The sequence below is a fragment of the Molossus molossus genome, unplaced genomic scaffold (assembly GCF_014108415.1).
Source record: "Molossus molossus isolate mMolMol1 unplaced genomic scaffold, mMolMol1.p scaffold_m16_p_19, whole genome shotgun sequence".
Classification (NCBI taxonomy): domain Eukaryota; kingdom Metazoa; phylum Chordata; class Mammalia; order Chiroptera; family Molossidae; genus Molossus; species Molossus molossus.
In genome coordinates this window covers 19,366,106-19,391,069 of record NW_023425354.1, presented here as the reverse complement: position 1 = coordinate 19,391,069, position 24,964 = coordinate 19,366,106, and the positions used below count along the sequence as shown (strand labels likewise).

Sequence of the window (24,964 nt, the reverse complement as noted above, 5' to 3'; positions counted from 1 at the left end):
TGTGGTCAATGAAATTAATGAAGATATTCTCAAGCCGTGGGACTATGGGGATTTCCAAGATGTACTGATTGTTTAATTTGTAAAACAGGTGATTAAGCCCATTGCATACGCCTAAGTTCTCGCGCGAGTTGCACTTCCGTCCTTTTGGCTCTCTCTGCGGCACCATGACGGTGGGCAAGAACAAGCGCCTTACGAAAGGCGGCAAAAAGGGAGCCAAGAAGAAAGTGGTTGATCCATTTTCTAAGAAAGATTGGTATGATGTGAAAGCACCAGCTATGTTCAATATAAGAAATATTGGAAAAACACTGGTCACCAGAACTCAAGGAACCAAAATTGCTTCCGATGGTCTCAAGGGCCGTGTTTTTGAAGTGAGCCTAGCTGATCTGCAGAATGATGAAGTTGCATTTAGGAAATTCAAGCTAATTACTGAAGATGTTCAGGGTAAAAACTGCCTGACTAATTTCCATGGCATGGATCTTACCCGTGACAAGATGTGCTCAATGGTCCATTCACTAGAAATTACTAATGTGGCCCTGGCCGGTTTGGTTTAGCGGTTAGAGCACTGGCCCGTGGACCACAGAGTCCAGGGTTCAGTCCCGCTAAGGGTGAGTACCTCGGATGCAGTTGGTCCCGGGCCCCGGTTGGAGTCCTGTGGGTGGCAACCAGTCGATGTGTCTCTCTCATGTCAATGTTTCTCTTTCTCTCTCTTCCTCCTTCTCTCCCTCCAGCTCTATCTGAAGATAAATGCAAAAATGTCCTCGGGCGAGGATTAAAAAAAATTACTAATGTGGCCAGAACATATTATTCTTGTTTTCTTTGCATTTCTCCCTGCTCTACCAAACACAGAAAAATGACTGCGTTTTTTTCCTTTATTTCTTTTTTGTGTGAGTGTACTTATTTATTTATTAATCCTCACCCGAGCATATTTTTACATTTATCTTCAGAGTGGGAGGGAGGGAGAGAGAGAGAGAGAGAGAGAGAAAGACAGAGAGACATCCACTGGTTGCCACCCCCACGACCCCAACCGGGCTGGAGATGAACTGCAATCGAGGTATGTGCCCTTGGCCAGAATTGAACCTGGGACTCCATGGTCCGCTGCCCAACACTCTAACCGCTGACCCAAACTGGTCAGGGCTTTCTTATTTATTTTTAAAAAGAGGAAGAGAGAGGGAGAGAGAGACAGAAACATCAATTGGCCGCCTCCTGCATGCCCCACACTGGGGGTTTGGCCTACAACCTGGGCATATACCCTGACCGGGAATTGAACCAGCGATCTCTTGGTGCGTGGGTCGAGATGCTCAACCACTGAGCTACTCCGGCCGGGTGACTACGTTTTTTTCAAAGGTCACAAATGACTACTGTTTATGAAAGTGCACATACTCTGCAATCCCTCAGCACCATCAGCAGTGACCTCTCCTTGGAATGCCTAACTACAGTGCTCACCTCTGCTCTTTCCCCAGCTTCTTTCAAGGGTGAACTTCTCTTGCTCTAATTTGCATGCTTCCTTCTTCAGAAAAAATTCATCCACTTTCCTAATGCCAACTATGATGGGAGTTCAACTATTAAACTAGGCCCTTTCTATAGCTCACCTCCAAATCTTCATCTCATACTCTGTGTCTCAGCCCCAGCAGAGATCTATGAATAATACTCAAACAGCATGCTCCCAATCCTAGGTTGCTGGTTAACTAAATGGCCTGCCATCCCACCAATATAAACAGTGCTGTTTATATTGGTAACTAAACAGTGCTGGGAGTGGGAACGGCAGAACATCTTCTGAACTAGACTTTCAACAGACCATAACCAAAAGAAAGTCCAAATACCAGCCTCTGCTACCACAAACTATCCTTTAGAAGGGTCAATAAATGAGCTGCAAACTCCAAAAGTTATTTTGTGATCTCTTCCAAGCCACAATTGTATGGCCTAGAATTTCCCTATGTAAACTCCACAGTAATCACTATACCTTACCTATTCTTTCCCCTCCATTCCCATTTATTCCTCATTTCCCAAAATACCTGTTCCTGGATTCTCCAAAAGGCACAACCCCTTTAAAATAGCAGCACAGCCGTGGCCGGTTTGGCTCAGTGGTTAGAGCATCGACCTGAGGTCTCGAGAGACCCAGGTTCGGTTCCCGCTAAGGGCATGTACCTTGGTTGCAGTTTGTCCCCAGCCCTGGTTGGGTCGTGTGGGTGGCAGCCACTCGATGTGTCCCTTTCACATCGATGTTTCTCTCTCTCTCTCCCTCCTACTCTATCTGAATAAAAAAATGGAAAAATTTCCTCGGGTGAGGATTAAAAAAAACCCAAAAACTTCACCTTTAAAAAAGAAAAAAATAGCAGCACAATCCTGGCTGGTTTTGCTCAGCGGTTAGAGCATCAGCCTACAAACCAGAGACCCAGGTTTGGTTCCTGCTAAGGGCACATACCTTGGTTGCAGTTTGTCTCCAGCCCTGGGTGGGGTCGTTTGGGTGGCAACCGCTCGATGTGTCTCTCTCACATCGATGTTTCTCTCTCTCTTTCTCCCTCTCTCTCTGGAAATAAATAAAATAAAATAAAATAGCAGCACAGCACAGCTGGTGTGACTCAGTGCACCATACATCAAGAGGTCACCAGTTTGATTCCCAGTCGGGCATATGCCCAGGTTGTGGGCAGGATCCCCATTGGGGGGCATGTAGAAGGCAGCCAATTGATGTTCTCTCTCATCTATGTTTCTATCTCTCTCCCTCTCCCTTCCTCTCTCTGAAATGAATAAATAAATAAATATTAATTTATTTGACCCAAGCTGACAGCATATGCTGGGGAGCAAGATCTCAAATGCTCCTCGATATATTCTTAATTTTAAAGAATTAAGACTACACAGTAAGTACCAATATCCATTCAACATCCTCTTACTGAGCTAAATTACCTCCCCTCTGTGCAGAGCATTTTCTTTTTGAGCTAGGGAATCAAACAATGAACAAAACATACAAAAAGCAAAACCCCTGTGCCTTCAAGGAATTTATAATGGGGAAAGTTCCAATAAAAAAAAGGGTGGAAATATATGTATTAGACATTAAAAGTAGTATCTTACAAAAAATAGGCCCTGGTTTGGCTCAGCTGTTAGAGCATCGGCCTCAGGTCCAGAGAGACCCAGGTTCAGTTCCCACTAACGGTATGTACCTTGGTTGCAGTTTGTCCCCGGCCCTGGGGGGTCACTCAATGTGTCCCTTTCACATGGATGTTTCTCTCTCCTGGGGTAGGATTAACAACAACAACAACAAAAGCCTCGAAAAGGGACTCTATACACTAATAAACTATACGGACCACAAAAGAGCATCATTACTGCACTAATTGAAAAATAGTAAGACAGCTATTTTTGCAACATAAATTTCCAGGGGAAGAGCATGAACGCAGCACTTTCCAACTACCATAAATTACGCAGCCCAATTTCCCACACTTGGGGAAATGACAAGGTTGGCGCGCCCAAAGTACAATAGGCTGAACCTCAGCCTGAGGAGACCACCTTCATGATCACAGTATCTCCCCCCTTGCAGGTAACTATGAGTTAAGGTGTTGGTCAGCCTCCAAACTCTTCCACACACAAGAATTTTTATCACGGTCATTACAAAAGCCAGTAATCAGAGCCCTACTTTGTATCATTAGATATTTCTAGAATCAGAAGCTTCAACATTGCTTCTAATTATTTTCTGATACCTTCAGAATACTGGCATCCCTGAACATCTGAGCATGCATTGCGTTTATTATTTGCATATCCACACCCTTTGCCCCGTGACGTCACTTCCCCTTGCCTTTTTTCTTCTTCTACTTTTGTTTAGCTTGTTTAGAAGAAACTGACTTTTGTTTGGGAATTACAGGCTATAGCAGCTGTAAATAAAACGCTTTAATTAAGGAAACTAGAGTCTGAGGCTCTTCAGCAACCAGTGACTCTAGCCGCTTCATACACTACTGTGTTCAATACCCATTTTACCTCCTACCTCAACACCCCAACAATTCTCCAATGCCTAGGCTAAAGTCCATTTTCCAAAGGAAATACCAACAAGATAGCAGAAAGACTAGGGGAAAAAAAGAAATTGGACCACAATTTCAAAGTTTCCTGACTTTGAAACTTACTACAAAACAACAGTAATAATAGCAGTGTGGTACTGGCATAGGAATAGACATATAGGTCAATGGGACAGAATTGGAGAATCCAGAAAACAAATGCTCATAATGACCCATCAATTGATTTTAAACTATGGTGACAAAATAATTCAATAGAGGAAAGAACAGTCAGTTTTTCAACAGTGGTGTTGGGACAACTGAATGGGACCCTACCTCACACTTTATTAAAAAAGTATCTCAAGCCCTGGCCAGTTGAGCGTCAGCCTGCGGACCAGAGAGTTCCCGTTTGGTTCTCGCTAGGGGCACATACCACACACACACACACACGCCCCCCCCCCCCAAATTATCTCAAAACTCTATCTCAAAACTCTAGGTGGTGAACTCATTATACAATATACAGATGATGTATTATAGAATTGTACACCTGAAACCTATATAATTTTATTAACCAATGTCACATCAATAAATTCAATAAAAAATTAATTCAAAATAGATGAAAAACCTAAATGTAAGAGTCAACTAGAAAATGGAAAAAAACACAGGCATAAATCTTCATGACTTTAGGTTAGGACATGGTTTCTTATATATGACATCAAAAGCAAAACTGACAAAAGAAAACCCAGATAAATTTGACTTAATCAAAATTAAAAACTTGTTCTTCAAAGGACAAAGTGATAACACGCAGAATGAGAGAAAATATTTGTAAATCATATATCTCATAAGGAATCTGTATCAAGAATATATAAAAAACGCCCTGGCCGGTTTGGCTCAGCGGTTAGAGCGTCGGCCTGCGGTCCTGAGAGACCCGGGTTCGGTTCCCGCTAGGGGCGCGTACCTCGGTTGCAGTTTGTCCCCAGCCCAGGTCGGTTGTGCGGGTGGCAGCCACTCGATGTGTTCCTTTCACATAGACGTTTCTCTCTCTCTCTCTCTCTCTGTTCCTCTCTCTCCCTCCCACTCTACCTTTTTCCAAAAAAAAATGGAAAAATGTCCTCGGGTGAGGATAAAAAAAAAAAAAAGAATATATAAAAAATGACTACACCTCAATAAAAAGACAACTCAATTTGATATTTAAAAATGGGGAAAAGATCTAAGTAGATTTTTCTTCAAAGAAGATATGCAAATATCCAATGAGCACATGAAAAGATGCTTAAGTTAACACCATTAGTCATTAGGGAAATGCAAATCAAAACAACCTTGAGATACTACTTTACAGCCAGTGGGATGGCTAGAATTAAAATGACAGATAATACAAATGTTGCTGAGGATGTGAAACAACTGAAACCCTTGTACACAACTGGTGGGAACGTAAAATGGTGCAGCCATTTGGTAAACAGGTAGTTTCTCAAAATGTTAAACATAGAGTTACTATATGACCCAAAAATTCCATTCCTAGTATATACCCAAGAAATATGAAAACATATCCATACCAAAACTTGTACATGAGCTTTGGAGGGGCAGCTCAGTTAGAGAATCATCCCTATACACCAAGGTAGTTGGTTCAATCCCCAGTCAGGGCACTTACAAGAATTAACCAATGAATGCATAAATGAGTGGAGCAGCAGGCTGGTGTTTCTCTCCCCCCATCCCTCCGTCCCTCCCTGTCTCCCTCTCTAAAAAAATCGCTAAATTAAAAAAATAAATGCAGATAGTTTAAGGTGGTGGGAAGTCAGCCCTCTACTGGTCAACAGAATAATTACACTCTACTCTGCCAGACAATTTGGTATATGTAAATCAACATGTGTACAGTAAACCTCACCCACACCAAGATACACTACCATTGAACATAGAATAAAATGGGAAATTGGAAACACAGCCCCCCACTACCACAATTGCGCAGTTGAGTTTCCCACATTTGGGGAAATTGCAGGTATCAGCGCACTCACAGTACAATGGGTGAGCCTAATCCCGCCTGGGAAAACCACTTTCATGACACTAGTATCTCTCCCTTGCCAGGTAAATATGAATTGCTGCTGTTGCCTGGCACCTCATCCTCAGATTCCAAACACTAACCACATTCGTCATTCATGCAAGTTCTAGACCATTACTTACATAATAAAAATTTCTCCAAATTGACCCTGGCCAGTTTTGCTCAGCAGTTAGAGCAGGTCTGGCATAGCAGTTAGAGCATCGGTCTGGCCCACAGGCCAAGGAGTTTCCGGTTCATTCCTGGTCAAGGGCACATACCTCGGTTGCAAGTTTCATCCCATGCCCAGGTAGGGGTCCTGTGGGAGGCAACCAATTGATGTGTCTCTCTCACACTGATATTTCTCTCTCTCCATCCCCCCACCCCCACTCCCTCCCACTCTATCTGGGGAAAAAAAACAAAACGAAAAAAGTATCCTTGGGTGAGGATAAAAAATAGAAAAAAAAAAGACTTCTCCAAATAGCAGTAAAAAACAGACAATAACATTTTGGATACTGTAATATTTGCAAAAGTCATAAATGTATGTACATGTGAACAAGACACTGCACTCATTTATATACTCCAAGCACCTTTTTTTTTTTTAAATCCTCACCCAAGGATATTTTTTTCCATTTATCTTCAGATAGAGTGGGAGGGAGGGAGAGAGAGAGAAACATAGATGTGAGAGAGACATATTGACTGGTTCCCTCCTGCACGACACCGACCAGGGAAGGGCAGGAGACGGAACCCCAACTGAGGTATGTGCCCTTAACTAGAATCAAACCGAGACTCTTTAGTCCACGGGACAGTTCTCCAACCACTGACCCAGACCAGCCAGGGCTACTCCAAGCACCTTTTATTTACGTCATTGTATAGCTCCTGGCTCCTGACAAATCGATCTTCCGGTTTTGTTGATGGGGTAGATTGAATAATGGCCCACCAAAAATATCCTAATCAATGGAACCTGTGACTTTTATTATCTTTGTGGCAAAAGGGATTTTGCAGATGTAATTAAGGATATGCGATGGGAAGAGTACCTTGAATTATCCAGGTGGGCCTAATGTAACCACAGGGCCCTAACAGAATGGAAGAAGGTAACAGGCAGGCCAAACAGATATGACAGGAGAGAAGAGATTCCAGTCTAGAGAAACTGCTAAACTATTGCCTCTGAAATGAAGACAGGGACAACAAAGAATATATAGAATTAGCCTCTTTATTTTTTTTATTTATCCTCACCTGAGGATATTTTTCCTTTTTTTTTTTCCTCACCTGAGGACATTTTTCCATTTTTTGTTCAGGTAAAGTAGGAGGGAGAGAGAGGAACAGAGAGAGAGAGAGAAACATCGACGTGAAAGGAACACATCGAGTGGCTGCCACCCGCACAACCGACCAGGGCCGGGGACAAACTGCAACCGAGGTACTCGCCCTTAGCGGGAACCGAACCCAGGTCTCTCAGGACCGCAGGCGGACACTCTAACCGCTGAGCCAAACAGGCCAGGGCCCGTTTTTTGTTCAGAGAGAGAGGGAGGGAGAGAGAGGGAAACACCACGTGAAAGGGACACATCGAGTGGCTGCCACTCACACGACCCAACCAGGGCCGGGGACAAACCGCAACCGAGGTCCATGCCCTTAGAGGGGACCCAGGCCGACGCTGCCGCGGAACTTTTCTTCCCTCAAGGGTCAACTTGGATATTTGAAGCAGCCTGCGAGTTATACAAACCGCGACGCTGAAAGCAAACTCACTACACCCATAAAGTAGCAGATAGAACTGCAATAAAATGGTCCGTTAATCTTCTCTTTAAACACTCTAAACCAGGGGAGAGCGCGAACGCAGTCCCCCACTACCACAAATTATGCAGTCGAGTTTCCCACATTTGGGGAAATCGCAGGGGTCAGCACATCCGGAGTGCAATGGATAAGCCTCGCCCTGGGGAAACCACCTTCGTGATCATGGTATCTCCCCTGCCAGGTAAGTATGAGTTCCTATTCCTGCCTGGCACTTAACCATTAGATTCAAATCACTCTTACAATAGGATCACTTTTATTACACATTCTGTTGACCTTCCTACTTCTGAAATAGAGTCTTCAAACTATAATTACCAAGTATCAATAATATAAATATTTGGATAGTGCCAAAATCCTAGGAAATCTAATGTCTAGTGTATGCTTGACCAGCAGTCACTGCGCTCATCTACATATTCCACACCCCTTTTGATGATCTCAGTGAGTCTTTTTCCTAGTATTGCTCGTGGTGCTGTTCAAATAAAACAAAGGTAAAGACACTCTACATATGTAAAGATAAACAATATAAATGTGTTCTTTCCTTAAAGGGCTTGGAGCTAATGTCATCACTGTGGTGTCTGCCACAGGTCATCAAGTCACTATGTAACTGAAAGATCAAGCCTGAAAAGACAAAAGTTAGCAAAACTATATTTAAAAATCCAGTCCATGTATTGCTAAAAGTAAGTTGTCAGTTCAAAGTTTCAAGGACATGTACAAAACATGCACTTTCAAATATGTGGCAAATGATCACCCTTACTTGAAAGACCAGTTGCACAAACACTAATTCTAATTTTGAACCAAGAAAACCAGGGAAAAGCTCACACAGTGACCCCTCCCACACTAACACACTTGAGGAAGTCATATTTGCACAGCGGCACAGCAGGAGTGTGATGAGCATTCCTTCCCTCCCTCCCTCTCTCTCTCTGTTGGAAATCCACCTTCACACTAAAAGTGTCACCCCTCCCAAGCAACAATAAATCTTCTCGTGCATCCTTTTGGTTTTTTTACAGGTGCCTGTGAAATCCAGACAAGACTACCAGAGAATCCATCCTACAAGAAACTCCTGAGTCCTCTTAAAATAATACACTCTTCAAAAAGAGTATATCCTGTTTTAGGCAATGGTTAGTATATACATAAAATCAGTCCTCAATCCTCTCCTTCCTGCCTCACTGTAAATTAGAACTGGTGTTTCCAAGTTTAACTTGTTCTTTTTTTTTTTTTTTTTTTATCCTCACCCGAGGACATTTTTTGTTCAGGTAGAGTGGGAGGAAGAGAGAGAGAGAGAGAGAGAGAGAAACATCGAAGTGAAAGGGACACATCGAGTGGCTGCCACCCGCACGACCGACCAGGGCCGGGGACAAACTGCAACCAAGGTACATGCCCTTAGCGGGAACCAAACCCGGGTCTCTCAGGACCGCAGGCTGATGCTCTAACCGCTGAGCCAAACTGGCCAGGGCTAACTTGTTCTTTGTCTCTTCAAGATTCACGCTAGAATCAACCTATTTCCCAAATCTTTTTATATACATGACTCCTCTGGTATTCTCTCCTTTGCCAAAATAAATTAGCAGGAGTTTTATATCTTTAAAACAGGAAAGAATGCCCTGGCTGGTGTGGCTCAGTTGGTTGGCACATCATCCTTTGCACCAAAAGGTTGCGGGTTTGGTCCCCGTTGGGGTGCATATAAGAGGCAACTGATGAATGGTTTTCTCTCTTGCTCCCCCTCCCTTCCTCTCTGTGGAGTTAGTAAATACATCCTCAGGTGAGGATTAAAAAAAACCCAAAACACAGCCCTGGACAGTTTTGCTAGGCGGTTAGAGCGTTGGCCTGCAGCACAGAGGGACCCGGGTCCGGTACCTCAGTTGCAGTTTGTTCCCGGCCCTGGTTGGGTCAGGTGGCAGCCACTGGACGTGTCCCTTTCACGTCGATGTTTTTTTTCCTCTCTCTCTCTTCCTCTCTCTCCCTCCCACTCAATCGAAACAAAAAAATGGAAAAATGTCCTTGGGTGGGGATAAAAAAATAAAAAAACACACACAACACAGTAAGAAAGAATGCTATTTAAAAAATCTTATTAAAGATTACAACACAATGACTGAGAATACAGAGGTGTCTGAGGTTGAGAGAGAAAAAAATATTGGTCCAGCCAGTGTGGCTCAGTGTTTGAGCGTCAACCCATGCACCAAGAAGTCTCCGGTTCAATTCTCCGTCAGGACACATGCCCAGCTTGTGGGCCCAATCCCCAGTGGGGGGCATGCAGGAGGTAGCCAATCGATGTTCTCTGTCATCAATATTTTTGTGTGTCTCTCTCTCCCTCTCCCTTCCTCTCTCTCTAAAATCAATAAAGGAAAAATATATATATTGGGTTGGAGTGGGGAGGGAATTACATAATACGAGCTGCAACTACTGTATTCCTGAAGTCTGACTTTTTGATAGTCAGCCAGTTTGATTTTTACACTTTATCCCCCAAAGAAAGAAGTACTATGCAATATATATGCAAACATGCACACATAGATGCAAATATATAAACACAGACGTATATAGCCTATAAATAAAACATCCACATTTTGGTTTGTAAAATAACAGTTATGATACCTTGAAATCTGGTTGGGAATCACTCATGTAAGGGAAAAAATGTGATGACTATGAACTAGACAACTGTTATCACCAAACAACTCTTACATTCAAAATGCCATTTTCAGTGTGGCCAATGCTATGTTTTGATTGACATCAAATGGGGATGGGATGGAAAAAATACTGGTTCTATGAAAATACCCTCTTTCTCCACTAGTGGCATGTTTATTCAGTTCTTTTTTTTTTTTTTTTTTATCCTCACCCGAGGACATTTTTCCATTTTTTGTTCAGGTAGAGTGGGAGGGAGAGAGAGGAACAGAGAGAGAGAGAGAAACATCGATGTGAAAGGAACACATCGAGTGGCTGCCACCCGCACGACCAACCAGGGCCGGGGACAAACTGCAACCGAGGTACGTGCCCTTAGCGAGAACCGAACCCGGGTCTCTCCAGACCGCAGGCCGACACTCTAACCGCTGAGCCAAACCGGCCAGGGCTATTCAGTTCTTATCTTTATATTCCAGTAAGTTATTCTGCTCACTGTTTGACAACAACAACAAAAGAATACCAAAAAAAAAAAAATCCTTGCATACCTTGTTCGATTGAAGACTTAATGTTTTACATTTATCATTGTAAATGAAGGACAATTATTTTTTTTTATCCTCACCCAGGGATATGTTTTGTGATTTTAGGGAGAGAGAAACATTGATGTGAGAGAGAAACATTGATCAGTTGTCTCTTGTATGTGCCCCAACTGGGGATTGAACCCAAAACCTAGGTATGTGCTCTGACCAGGAATCGAACCCACAAGCTTTTGTTTTATGAGAAGATGCTCCAACCGACTGAGCCACCTGGCCAGGGCAAATCCAAGGACAATTTTATGACTTTTTTGTACATAGCTGTTACATGCAGGGCAATCCTGTCTTTAAGTAGGGAATGCAGGAAGAGGGACAAGGTTTTGGGAGTGGGCTGAAGATAATGAGTTAGATTCAAGAAAGGCTGAGTTGGAGATTTTGCTTTGTCAGTAGACGATTAGATATTTGCATCTGGAGGTCAGTAGACAAGTCAGGACTAGAAATATAAATTTAATAATCTTTGGCATATAAATAGTCATTGGATTGTGAATGTGAATAAGATAGCACAAAGAGAGAGAAAATAAGAATGAGAGAAAGCAAAAGAGGAGGAGGCGAGAACAGAATAGTCAGCAAAAGCTCATGCCCAAGTTACTGAGGATGAGTTTGCAAGGGAAAAAGAAAAGCCAGATGGATAGAAAGGAAATCAGTATACCATCACAGAAGTCAAGTGAGAAGGTTTCAAGAAAACTTGTAGACAACAAGTATATATTGAACTCCTACTGTGTATAAGGACTTGTGCAATTGATATTGCTACTCCAGATATATGTCTGAAGACTTAAGTTTTGTCAGAACCACCTCTAAAGCAAAGCCTTGATTCAGAGTTTTTAAAATATATATACATTCACTAATTTTTAGAGAGAGGAAGGGAGAGGGAGAGAGAAACTTCTATGTGAGAGCGAGATGTTGATTGGCTGCCTCCTACATGCCCCTGACCAGGGATAGAGTACACAACCCAGGCATGTGCCCTGACCTGGAATTGAATCGGCAACCTTTCGGTGCACAGGACGATCACTCAACCAATTGAGCCACACTGGCCAGGGCTATAGGCACAGCATTAGTATTCTGTGTAGTTAAGTGTTCAATAAGGTTTTATTCAACTGAATATACATGTCAGAACATTTTAAAATGGAGAAAGAAACTAAGATTTATTATATACCTTTTCTGTGCCAAATACTTTATATTTGTTAATTTAATCTTTCCAACAACCCCATGAAATATTATCTTCTACTTGTAGGTGAGGCAACTGAGTAAACTTGCTGAAAGTCTCACAGTTGATAATTTCTAGAGATATGATAAGAAAACACATTTGTATGACTCCAAAGCTTATATCCATCACAGTGCCTCTATGAGTAACCCCAACTGCAAAGGAAAATAAAAACATATACCTAGGAAGCTTTGGGAGACTACTAAAGTATCCACTTTAAACAGGATCTTTCTCCAAAGTCTTAGGTTTATCTTAAAATTTATTTTTATGTTTGCAGTTTCACTCTACAATATGTTAATACTTATTTAATAGAAAATGATTTATTTATTTATTTATTTATTTATTATTATTACTATTTTTTATCCTCACCTGAGGACATTCTTCCATCTTTTGTTCTGATAGAGCTGGAGGGAGGGAGAGAGGGAGAGAGAGGAAGAGAGAGGAAGAGAGAGGGAGAGAGAGGGAGAGAGGGAGAGGGAGAGAAACATCGACGTGAAAGGAACACATCAAGTGGCTGCCACCCACACAACCCAACCAGGGCCAGGGACAAACTGCAACAGAGGTACATGCTCTTAGCAGGAACCGAAAACCTGGGTCTCTCTGGACTGCAGGCCAATGCTCTAACTGCCGAGCCAAACCGGCCAGGGCAATGTTTTATTTATTTAAAAAAATCTTTTTTCTTTACTGATTTTAGAGAGTGGAAGAGAGAGAAAGAGAGAGAGAGAGAAAAACATCAATGAGAGAGAACATAGATTGGCTGCCTCCTGCATGGCCCCCACCAGGGATTTGGCCCACAACCTGGGCCTGTGCCCAAACTGGTAATCAAACTGGCAACTTCTTGGTGCATGGGTCGACACTCAACCAGTGAGCCACACCGGCCGGCCGACAGAAAACATTTTAAATGGCTTACCAATTAAATCATTCAACTCTTCTTTCTCTTAAAAAAGTATGTATTTGAGAAATCCTGACACTATAGGAAAGAAGATGCACCTTCCATATAAATCCTATAGCTTTGTTAGTTCCTGGTGCCTGGCCTCATAACCCTAGATCCCAGTTTTTAAAGCCTGAGTATACAGGCTTTAAAAAAAAATCTTTTTTTTTCTTTTTTTTTTTTTTTTATCCTCACCCGAGGACATTTTTTGTTCAGATAGAGTAGGAGGGAGAGAGAGAGAGAGAGAGAGAGAAACATCGAAGTGAAAAGGACACATCGAGTGGCTGCCACCCGCACGACCAGGGCCGGGGACAAACTGCAACCAAGGTACGTGCCCTTAGCGGGAACCGAACCGGGGGTCTCTCGGGACCGCAGGCTGATGCTCTAACCGCTGAGCCAAACCGGCCAGGGCTTCTTTTTTGTTTTCATTATTATTTTTTCCTCATCTTTGAAGTTTTTTTTTTTTTTTTTAATTTATTTTTAAATTTTATTTTTGTTACAGATATTTCTCCTTTTTTACCCCATTGGCACCCTCTCCTCCCCATCCCCAACACCCCGTCCCCGGCTTTATTGTCTGTGTCCATTGGTTATGCATACATGCATATAAGTTCTGTGGTTTATCTCTTCCCACCCCCACCACACCCTCTTCTGAGGGTTGTCAGTCTGTACCCTACTTCCACGTCTCTGGGTCTACCGCATTCCTCAGACTGTAATGTACATTACATTCCGTATATAAGTGAGATCATGTGGTATTTGTCTTTTTCTGCTTGGCTTGTTTCACTTAGGATAATACTTTCCAGATCCCTCCATGTAGTCTCAAAGGATAAGAGATCTTTCTTTCTTACAGCTGTGTAGTACTCCATTGTGTATATGTACCACTACTTTGTTATCCATTCGTCTACTGATGGACACTTGGGCTGTTTCTAGATCTTAGTTATTGTAAATAGTGCTGCTGTGAACATGGGGGTACATGTATTCTTTCTGATTCGTGTTTCAGGCTTCTTAGGGTATATTCCTAGAAGCGGGATCACTGGGTCAATTGGAAGTTCAATTTTTTATTTTTTGAGGTAACACCATATTGTTTTCCATAGTGGCTGCACCAGTCTGCATTCCCACCAGCAGTGTATTAGAATCCCCTTTTCTCCACACCCTCGCCAACACTTGTTTGTTGATTTGTTGATGGCAGCCATTCTGACAGGTGTAAGGTGATACCTCATTAAAAAAAAATCTTAAGTATGATGATGAAAACTATAATTATTGGCAACTCAAGGGTCAGATTAAGATATAAATAATACATAATTGTATAGCTACAGATAGTCTAGTTACTTAACTCACCAATGCCAATGAAACAGAAATCTTAAACACGGCCAATCCCACTGAATTTCACCAAACTGAACAGCTATCCTTAAAAGGGTAAACATCATCCCTTCTTTATCCAAAACCAACGCTTTACAAGCACAAGCGTGAATTCTCCCTGTGGACAACATTAATGAAATGCCCACTGTGTGCCCAGACGTGGATCACACTAGAGGTTAGGCACTGTATAGAGTGGCAAACCAACCACATTTTGATCAGTACTACCAGACTTTCTCTGCCCTACCAAATAGGGAACAAACACTTCTGGAATTCTACCCCCACCCCAAGAGGGGCTCACAATTTGGAAGTAGGTCGTGGTAGAAAAAAGGATACTAGGCTTTAATTTTGGCTTCAAGAAAACTGTGCTATGAACTTTTGCCCTTTCCTTCCCTCGTACACCAGTGGCTAGCATTTGAGACGTGTAGGATTTGCTAACGTGGGCAACATATTTCCTCCCTTAGATATTACATACTCAAAGGGCTCTAATTTGCACTATGTGGGGAGTTTTGTTTTTTTTTAGAAAGAAAAATCGAGGCTAAGAATCGTCGCCCAAAGGTAGGGAAAGAGTTATTTCCAGAAAGTAATAATAACTCACCTAGGCAAGGACAGACTTCGTAAAACACCTCTCAAGTCCCTCAAAGTTCCCTTGTGTTAGACCTGGTCCGTTTCCAACTCTGCACCAGAACAGGAGCTGTTGCGTAGCCCAACTACTCCGTCTCAGAACGGGGAGCCCACGCCCAGCCCGTTATGGGAATATTACTCACTTTTCCAGCTACCTCTTAAGCTAGGCAGGCCGTTAAGAACTAACGGCTTCAGAATCCAGATTCTGAAACCGGTCTCGAGGAATGGCATTGGTGGGTGGGCGAGGCGACTGGGCACAGGCTGCTCTCCGGAGGTGGCGGGCTAGCCCACAATCCCTCGCGATGGCGAGGGCGGGAAAGGCAGGTGGCGGGCTAGCCCACAATCCCTCGCGATGGTGAGGGCGGGAAAGGCAGGTGGCGGGCCAGCCCACAATCCCTCGCGATGGCGAGGGCGGGAAAGGCAGGCGGGGCAAGAAGGGGGACAGCAGGCGATAAATCTGCTGGACTGGAACCCTATAATGGGGGCACAGATTAATCCTTATATATATGTTCCATATTCCAAACCGGTAACTGTCCAGCGTGTGTGTGTGTGTGTGTGTGTGTGTGGTGCATCACTCCCATCCGGACCATCATTCCTATGAATAACCCTGAGGTTTCACCCAAAGGGCTAGGGCAGAGGTGAGAAATTGTGATGCGTAGGGCCCCCTGGGCTTGGTTCTCCATTCTGCCGGCTTCCATCTATCTTTTTTACTTTTTTTTTTATCCCCACCTGAGGACATTTTTCCATTTTTTGTACAGATAGAGTGGGAGGGAGAGAGCGAGAGAGACACATCGAGAGACACATCGATGTGAGAGAGACATCATTGGCTGCCTCCCTGTGGACCCTGACCAGGGCAGGACGGAACTGCACCCGAAGTATGTGCCCGTGGCCTCAATCGAACTAGAGACTCTGGTCCGCGAGCCCACGTTCTAACCGCTGAGCCAAACCCGTCAGGGCTATCGGGATGTACTTTTAATGAGAAACCGTAAGGGGCTTTGGAAGATTCATGACAGAAATGGCATGCATATGTGGAAATTTAGTGTGCCTCTGCAAAGCGGCAGAGCTCAAGGCCGCGAGCGGCCAAGTCGCAGACTCCGCCCCTTCCTCTTTACGCCTGACGTCACGTGGTGCGGCCCGGCAGGGACGTTCGGGATTCGGCCGCGAGGAATTGAGCATCTACTGTGTCACTGCGCGTTGAAGGCTTTGCAATGCAGCGGGAGTTAGTGAGTTTTCCCCTGGCCCCTGCGGTGCGAGTTAAGTTGGTGTCTGCAGGTTTCCAGACAGCTGAGGAACTCCTAGAGGTGAAACCCTCTGAGCTTAGCAAAGGTAACGACTCCGGACGTTAAGCTGTGATGGAGGGGCCGCGATCTGTGCCGCCTCCATCTCTGTTGTCCCGCGCTCAGGCTTAAACCCAGTCTCCGCAGATTCTGCTGCCGCCCACACCACTGCGTTTACAACGTGAAAAGACTTCTTGACCACACTTAAGCATGGTTTGAATGGTTAGAACTGTGGTCTTGGAAACATTTACTGATTATTTCCTCTGCCAGTGCCTGCTGAATGCTCTGAGGATTATCTCATACTCAAAAAAACACACAAAAAAACCAATAAACCTTTTACGTGGACCATATCTAATTAAGTAACTTTTCATGATGACGGCTAGGAAGTTGTGGAGCCAGGATGGAACTCAGGCTGTTAAATTTTCGTTGTTCCCAGATCCAAGGGGTAGATGTTAAGTTTGAGAAATGAAGGATTCGTGACAGGACTAGAGACATTAAGCGAGAAAAGGAGTAGAAGCCCCTGAATCTAGAGAAAGCAGTAGAAAGAAGACATTGCTTCTTTTATGTAACTCACTGAGAAAACCCTAAACCTCACATTTCAGAACACTGTATTATTTTTATTTATTTTTATCCTCACCCGAGGATATTTTTCCATTTTTTGTACAGATAGAGTGGGAGGGAGAGAGAGGAAGGGAGAGAGAGAGAAACATCGACGCGAAGGGACACATCGAGTGGCTGCCACCCGCACGACCAACCAGGGCCGGGGACAAACTGCAACCGAAGTACGTGCCCTTAGCGGGAACCGAACCCGGGTCTCTCCAGACCGCAGGCCGACGCTCTAACCGCTGAGCCAAACTGGCCAGGGCCAGAACACTGTAGATAGTAAGTTGGTGGGAACCACCGCATCCTGAGGCATATAAAAATAAAGCTGTCTGCAGTCAGTCTCACTGTGCACATTGCATTCCACTGTGGTTTGCCTAGAACTATGCTATCAAGAAAGAACAGGATTTTTCTTTATTTTTTCTTTATTGATTTTTAGGGAGACAGGAAGGGAATGGGAGAGATAGAAACATTGATGAGAACATTGGCTGCCTCTGCGGCTGCCTTTGCATGCCCACCACTGGGAATTTGGCCCACAACCTGGGCTTGTGCCCTGATGGGGAATCCAAACAGTGACTCTGTGGTGGACAGCTCAAGCACTGGGGTGGGGCAAGAAAGAACAGGATTTTAAGTCACTGTCCTTAACAATGTAAATAAGGAGATTTCTACTAGTCACTCAAGAATAAATGTAGACTCTAAAAAAAAAAAAGAATAAATGTAGACTCAATGTTAACTATTGATTTACCTTACCAAATCAAGCACTGATATATCAATCTCATAAGTGATATCATCTTCACCATTATTTTTTTTTTATTAGCAGCTTGGTTTTTGTTTGTTTGTTTGTTTTTAAGAGATAGAGGATAGAGAGTTCAAGAGCAAGCCAGAAACATCGATTGACTGCCTCCTGCACACCCACTACCAGAGATTGAGCCCACAACTGTGGCATGTGCCGGGACAGGGAAATCAAACCAGTAACTTTTCAGTGTACAAGATGGTGCCCAATCACTGAGCCACACTGGCTAGGGCAGCAGTTTGTTTTGTAATTACCATTTTCTCTTTTTCAGGCCATATTGTCATATGTGAATGAAATTGTGTAGTTGAGGAAAGCATAAGTGTATTGTTTAAAATAATTGTGCATCAAATAATTTTTCTCATTAAATAACTTAGAGTGATACATGAATTTTTTTTATCCTCACCCGAGGACATTTTTTTCCATTTTTTGTTCAGATAGAGTGGGAGAGAGAGAGAGAAACATCGACGTGAAAGGGACACATCGAGTGGCTGCCACCCGCATGACCAACTAGGGCCGGGGACAAACTGCAACCCAGGTACGCGCCCTTAGCAGGAACCGAAACTGAGTCTTTCTGGACCGCAGGCTAACACTCTAACCGCTGAGCCAAACCAGCCAGGGTGTGATACATGAATTTTTTATGCCAGTGTTTCCATGGAAAGTTTTTTATTATGAATAATATATGCACATGCACTTTGTTTTTAAAGCAAATTGTTTTTTAAAAATTGATTTTAGAGAGAAGGGAGAATGAGAGAAAGAGAAACATCAATGTGAGAGAGAAACATTGATCAGTTGCCTCTTCTATGAGCCCCAACCCAGGATCTAACCCAAAACCTGGCTATGTGCCCTGACAAGGAATTGAACCTGCCACCTTTCAGTGCACAGGATGACGCTCCAACCAACTGAGCCACACCAGCCAGGGTCACATGCACTTCTTAAAGTTGATTCTTGTTTTAGGTAATTAAAGAGGCCATTTTCATTCTCTTCTTAAAATAATTTGTATACCGCCCTGGCCAGTTTGGCTCAGCGGTTAGAGCGTCGGCCTGCGGTCTGGAGAGACCCGGGTTCGGTTCCCACTAAGGGCACGTACTTCAGTTGCAATTTGTCCCCGGCCCTGGTTGGTCTGCGGGTGGCAGCCACTCGATGTGTCCCTTCACGTCGATGTTTCTCTCTCTCCTTCCTCTCTCTCCCTCCCACTCTATCTGTACAAAAAAGGGAAAAATATCCTCGGGTGAGGATAAAAAATAAAAAATAATAATTTGTATACCTTATGAGAGCAAGATAATTATGACTTCAAAAGACCAAAAGAGAGAGTAAAAGGACTTACTGCTAGTACAATTTTATTTCTGCATCCTGAGATATTTTTGTAGGTACTTAGAAATGCTTTAGGTTTAGGTTTTTGAATTCTATTTCTTAGGTAGTAAATCTTTTAAGTATGTGAAGACTAAGAAAACACAAATGCCATTATTTACTTGAAAGATGAAATAGTTAATGGAATGTTACATTTTGTTTGTTTGTTAATCCTCACCAGAGGACATTTTCCCATTGGTTTTATTTATTTATTTATTTATTTATTTATTTATTTATTTCCTCACCTGAGGACATTTTTCCATTTTTGTTCCGATAGAGTGGGAGGGAAAGAGAGGAAGAGAGAGAGAGAGAAACGTCAACATGAAAGGGACACATCGAGTGGCTGCCTCCTGCACAACCCAACCAGGGCCGGGGACAAACTGCAACCGAGGTACATGCCCTTAGCGGGAACCGAACTCTGGTCTCTCTGGACCGCAGGCCAACACTCTAACCGCTGAGCCAAACTGGTCAGGGCGAAGATGAAGTGCTTTTTTTTTTTTTTCTTTTATCCTCACCCAAGGACATTTTTCCATTTTTTGTTCAGACAGAGTGGGAGGGGGAGAGAGGAAGAAAGAGAGAGAGAGAAACATCGAAGTGAAAGGGACACATCGAGTGGCTGCCACCCGCACGACCAACCAGGGCTGGGGACAAACTGCAACTGAAGCACGTGCCCTTAGCGGGAACCGAACCCGGGTCTCTCTGGACCACAGGCCAACGCTCTAACCGCTGAGCCAAACCTGCCAGGGCCCATTGATTTTTTAGATAGAGTGGAAGGGAAGGAGTGCGAGAGAAACATTGATGTGAGATACATCAATTGGTTGCCTCCTGCATAATCACCACTAGGGCTGGGGATCAAACCTACAGTCAAGGTACGTGATCTTGACCTGGAATTGAACCTGCAACCTTTCAGTCCACAGGTTGATGCTCTAACTGCTGAGCCAAACAGGCCAGAGCTGGAATGTTTATTTTTATGTTTCTCTGCTCTTGGTATCAACTTGTTATCTAAAAATTAAAATTAACGAAGACAAACATCTGTAATACTTACAACAATAAAGAAAATGAAAAAAAATTAATGACAACCAAAATGTATGTTATACTGTTTTAATCTCTAAAGCCAGGTATGTTTTTTTCTTACTCTACTTTCAGAAGTTGGGATATCTAAAGAGGAAGCCTTAGAAACTCTGCAAATTATAAGAAGAGAATGTCTCACAGATAAACCAGGACATGCCGGTACAGCTGAGTCAGGCAAGAAATGTACAGCACTGGATCTTCTTGAGCAGGAGCATACCCAGAACTTCATAATTACCTTCTGTTCAGCACTAGATAGTATTCTTGGGGGTGGAGTACCCTTAACCAAAACAACAGAAATTTGTGGTGCACCAGGTGTTGGAAAAACACAACTATGGTAAATTAAAATGTTCCCTTCTTAAGGGTGGGCTTAATAACATTTTATGTAATAATAGAATATTGTGCTATGGGTCTATAGTCAGACCAAAAAAGACATGTATGTGTTCACAATTTTTTGTGTTTGCATACATGCATCAAACAAAAACCAGCTTAACATTTATGTTACTTTAACACCCCATCTTGATAAATTAATACAAATATTTTGATATAAAAAATGTTTCAGCCGGGCCAGTGTGGCTCAGTGGATGAGCATCGACTCCTGCACCGAGAAGTCGCTGGTTCAATTCCTGGTCTGGGCACATGCCCAGGTTATGGGTCAAACCCCCAGTGGGGTGTGTGCAAGAGGCAGCCAATCGATGTTCTCTCTCATCGATGTTTCTATCTCCTTCTCCCTTCCTCTCTCTCTAAAAATAAATAAAGAAAAAAAATAAATAAATAAAAATAAGCCCTGGCTGGTTTGACTCAGCGGTTAGAGCGTCAGACCGTGGACCAATGAGTCGCGGGTTGAATTCCGGTCAAGGGCACATACCTCGGCTGTGGTTCATCCCCAGCCCTGGTTGGGGTCATGCGGGAGGTGGCTACTCGATGTGTCCCTTTCACATTGATGTTTCTCTCTTTTCCTCTTTCTCTCTCCCACTCTATCTGAACTAAAAAATGGAAAAATATCCTCAGGTGAGGATAAAAAAGAGAAAAAGAAAAAATGTTTCAGCCGGCTGGTGTGGCTCAGTGGTTGAGCATTGACCCGTGCACCAAGAGGTTGCCGGATTGATTCACAGTTGGGGCACATGCCCAGATTGTGGGCCAAATCCCTGGGAGCATGCAGGAGGCGGCTAATCGATGTTCTCTCTCATCGATGTTTGTGTTTTGTTTTTTTATCCTCACCCCAGGACATTTTTGCATTTGTCCCCAGATAGAGTGGGAGGGAGACAGGGAGGAAGAGATGGAGAAAAACATCAATGTGAGAGAGAGACACATCGAGTGGCTGCCACCCACACGACCCCAACTGGGGCCAGGGACAAACTGCAACCGAGGTACGTGCCTCTAGCAGGAACTAAACCCCGGCCTCTCCGGTCCATGGGCCGACATTCTAACCACTCAGCCAAACCGGCCAGGGTTCTCATTGATGTTTCTATCTCTCTCCCTCTCCCTCTCTTTCTAAAATCAATAAAGAAAAAAATGTTTCTTTTATAACATTGTAATGTAGTCATTAGGATAAATAAGCAGTTTTCTACTTTATTACATTGCTAATTCCCAAGAATATATTTGAAAGACAAATGTTTGAAAGTAGATTTATATATAATAAGAAAAGGTTCCATTCTCAGAGACCTAAACAAGCACTAAAATTCTTGACTCATGCTTGGCTAGTGTGGCTCAGTGGACTAAGCGTCTTCCCATGGACTGAGAGATCCTCATTGGATTCCAGGTCAGGGCATATGCCAGGTTGTGGGCTTGATCCCCAGTAGGGGGTCTGCAGGAGGCAGCTGATCCTCACATTGATGTTTCTCTCTCTCTCTCCCTTCCTCTCTGTAAAATCAATACTAAAATAAAATAAAATAAAAAATCAATAAAAACATATTTAAGCCCTGGCCAGTTTGGCTTAGTGGTTAGAGTGTTGGCCTGTCGACCAAGGAGTCCTGGGTTTGATTCCGGCTAAGGGCACATACCTCGGTTGCAGTTTGTCTCTGGCCCTGGTTGGGGTTGTATGGGTGGCAAACAATCGATGTGTCTCTCTCCCTCCCATGGGTGAGGATTAAAAAAAAAACCAGCCCTGGCCAATTTGGCTCAGCGGTTAGAGTGTTGGCCTATGGACCAGAGTCCCTGGTTCGATTCCTGCTAAGGGCACATACCTCGGTTGCAGTTTGTCCCTGCCCCGGTTGGGATTGTGTGGGTGGCAACCACTCAATGTGTCTCTCTCACATCGATGTTTCTCTCTCTCTTCCCCCCTCCCTCCTGCTCTCTCTGAAAATAAATGAAAAGAAAAAGATAAAAATTTCTTAATTATGATTTTATAAGCACACCCTATCCCTAATGCAAGCATCAATTAATTGAAATATACAGGGTGGGGCAAAAGTAGGTTTATAGGAGTTTATATGGAAAATAATGCAATAATCGGTAAGAAATAATACAAGAATAGAATGTTGTGAGTACTCACAACTGGGACCCTGCTTTTGCCCCACCCTGTATTTGGAGCCATGGAGAATCAGCCATCTCTTGTTTGGGGGAATATATTTGCATTTATAAAACATTTAGTGGTACCTAATAGGTGATGATCTGGAGTTTGAAAAACACTACTTTATTTTATTTATTTATTTTTTATTTTAGAGACAGAAAGGGAGAGAGAGACAGAAACATCGATGCAAGAGATAGACATGGATTGGTTGCCTCCTGCACGGCCCCCACCTGGGGATCAAGCCCACAACCCAGGCACATGCCCTGACTGGGAATTGAACCAGGATCCCTCTGTCCAGGGGACAACGCTCAATCCACTGAGCCACACTGCCTGGGTGAAAAACACTACTTTAAAAGATCATGATAATGCCCTGGCCGGTTTGGCTCAGCAGTTAGAGCATCGGCCTGCAGTCCAGAGAGACCCGGGTTTGGTTCCCACTAAGGGCACGTACCTCGGTTTCAGTTTTTCCCCAGCCCTGGTTGGGTCGTGCAAGTGGCGACCACTTGATGTGTCCCTTTCATGTAGATGTTTCTCTCTCTCTCCCTCCCTCCTACTCTATCTGAACAAAATATCAAAAAATGTCCTCGGGTGAGGATAAAAAAAAATCATGATAATGATTTGTTCCTTTGACTTCTTTCTCTTGATAGTATGCAGTTGGCAGTAGATGTGCAGATACCAGAATGTTTTGGAGGAGTGGAAGGTGAAGCAGTTTTTATTGATACAGAGGGAAGTTTTATAGTTGATAGAGTGGTAGACCTTGCTACTGCCTGCATCCAGCACCTTCAGCTTATAGCAGGAACACAAATGGAAGAGGGTAAGTTATGAAGTGATTCTCTTTTTCTGTAAAATAAGAGAAATTTGCATTTGTACTCAACACAGACCTTAATGAGAGACAGTTTTGGAAAGTGAAGCTTAATGATTTGACAGTGTACTGATGTTAAATTCTCATATCCCTCTTAAAAATTAGAAATGCCGCCTGGCTGGTGTGGCTTAGTGGTTGAGCGTCAACCCACACACCAAGAGGTTGTCTGTTCAATTCCTGGTCAGGGCACATGCCCAGGTTGTGGGCCAGATCTCCAGTGGGGGGCATGCTGAGGCGGCCAATAGATGTTCTCTCATCAATGTTTCTATCTCTCTCCCTCTCCCATCCTCTCTCTCTAAAATCAATAAAAAAAAAATTAGAAATGCCACAGCCTGACTTGGCCTTTTCTTCACCTTTTATGGCCCTCACTTACTGAAGGAGCTCTAGGGCAAAATTTGTGTACGTATTTCAGTGTAGAGTGTGACTTCAAATCATACTGACCTGCCAGGTATAAAATAATTTTGATGGAAGTTTAATATAAGTGTTGTCTCAGTGCATTTACTGTATTCAATGCATTCAGTGTATTGACTATCATACTGTTTTTTTCCAAAAACCAAAGGTACTTGAGAAAAACCATGTCTGGAAATATTTGGAGAATTAAGCCGATTGACCAATGGGGCTATGAGTATATGTAATTGACTTCATGACTATGTTAATTGTATTGCTAGTCTTTGAGAAAATTTTGCATTTATTATGTGAAAATAAAAGTAAAAAAATATTTTTAAAGGTAATTTATATTCAAGTTCTTGTCCTTTCAATTACTTATAAAATTGAATGGTTTCCGGTTAGACCTTTTTTAAAATTTGCTTTGTTTTATTATATTTTATTTTTTGAATACGTAGTCTTTATTTTCTCCAGAAGTTCCAAAAAACAGTGCTTTTCATATATGCTTGTATTTTCTCTAAATGTTTGTGATCAGGTGGAAATTTTTATTTTCATGGGAGTGCTATGTGTCCTTTTTAACAAATGACCAGTATATCTGCTGAAAGTCTTTAAAGCTACCCATATCACAATGTATACTTGTGAGATCAGACAAGATCAGATTTGTTCAGGGTGGTGTGGCCGTAGACATAATATATATTTGTAATAGTGTTTTCTTGTTTGTTTTAAAATTCTCACCTGAGGATATGTTTTTTATTGATTTTAGAGAGACAGGAAGGGAGAGAGAGAGGGAAACATTGATGTGCGAGAGAAACATCAATTAGCTGCCTCCCCTAGGCGTCCCGACTGGGGATTGAACCTGCAACCTAGGTATGTGCCCTGACTGGAATTGACCCACAGCCTTTTGGTGTATGGGATGATGTTCCAATCACCGGCCAGGGCTGTAATAGTGTCTTAAAATCTTATTGTAAATATTGTAGGTATAGGACTAGGAGGTACAGTTTTTAGTAAGTGGTGTGAGACGAAGGTGTCA

The 24,964-nt window shown here is 43.1% G+C and overlaps 2 protein-coding genes and 3 non-coding genes across 6 annotated transcripts in view; 2 read left to right on the top strand and 3 right to left on the bottom strand.

Moving 5' to 3' along the window:
- Window positions 1–158: 158 nt before the first annotated feature.
- LOC118634070 (40S ribosomal protein S3a-like) lies at window positions 159–16,292 on the top strand. The gene is made up of 3 exons (XM_036268384.1): window positions 159–540; window positions 8,793–8,903; window positions 16,135–16,292. Exons 1-3 carry the CDS (start codon window positions 165–167, stop codon window positions 16,290–16,292), a joined length of 645 nt encoding a protein of 214 aa, XP_036124277.1. The 5' UTR covers window positions 159–164.
- Window positions 3,369–3,537, bottom strand: LOC118635147. Its single transcript, XR_004960485.1, has one exon. It is a non-coding gene; the product is annotated as a U1 spliceosomal RNA (small nuclear RNA).
- Window positions 5,890–6,058, bottom strand: LOC118635158. Its single transcript, XR_004960494.1, has one exon. It is a non-coding gene; the product is annotated as a U1 spliceosomal RNA (small nuclear RNA).
- LOC118635207 lies at window positions 7,814–7,977 on the bottom strand. Its single transcript, XR_004960530.1, has one exon. It is a non-coding gene; the product is annotated as a U1 spliceosomal RNA (small nuclear RNA).
- The window catches only part of RAD51C (RAD51 paralog C), a 35,125-nt gene continuing 26,450 nt past the window's right edge, over window positions 16,290–24,964 (top strand). For both annotated transcript variants that reach the window (XM_036268752.1, XM_036268751.1), the window contains exons 1-3: window positions 16,290–16,420; window positions 20,258–20,516; window positions 23,336–23,502. In XM_036268752.1, the coding sequence (XP_036124645.1) occupies window positions 16,303–16,420; window positions 20,258–20,516; window positions 23,336–23,502 (544 nt within the window). In that variant the 5' untranslated portion in view covers window positions 16,290–16,302. The remainder of the gene's footprint in view (window positions 16,421–20,257; window positions 20,517–23,335; window positions 23,503–24,964) is intronic.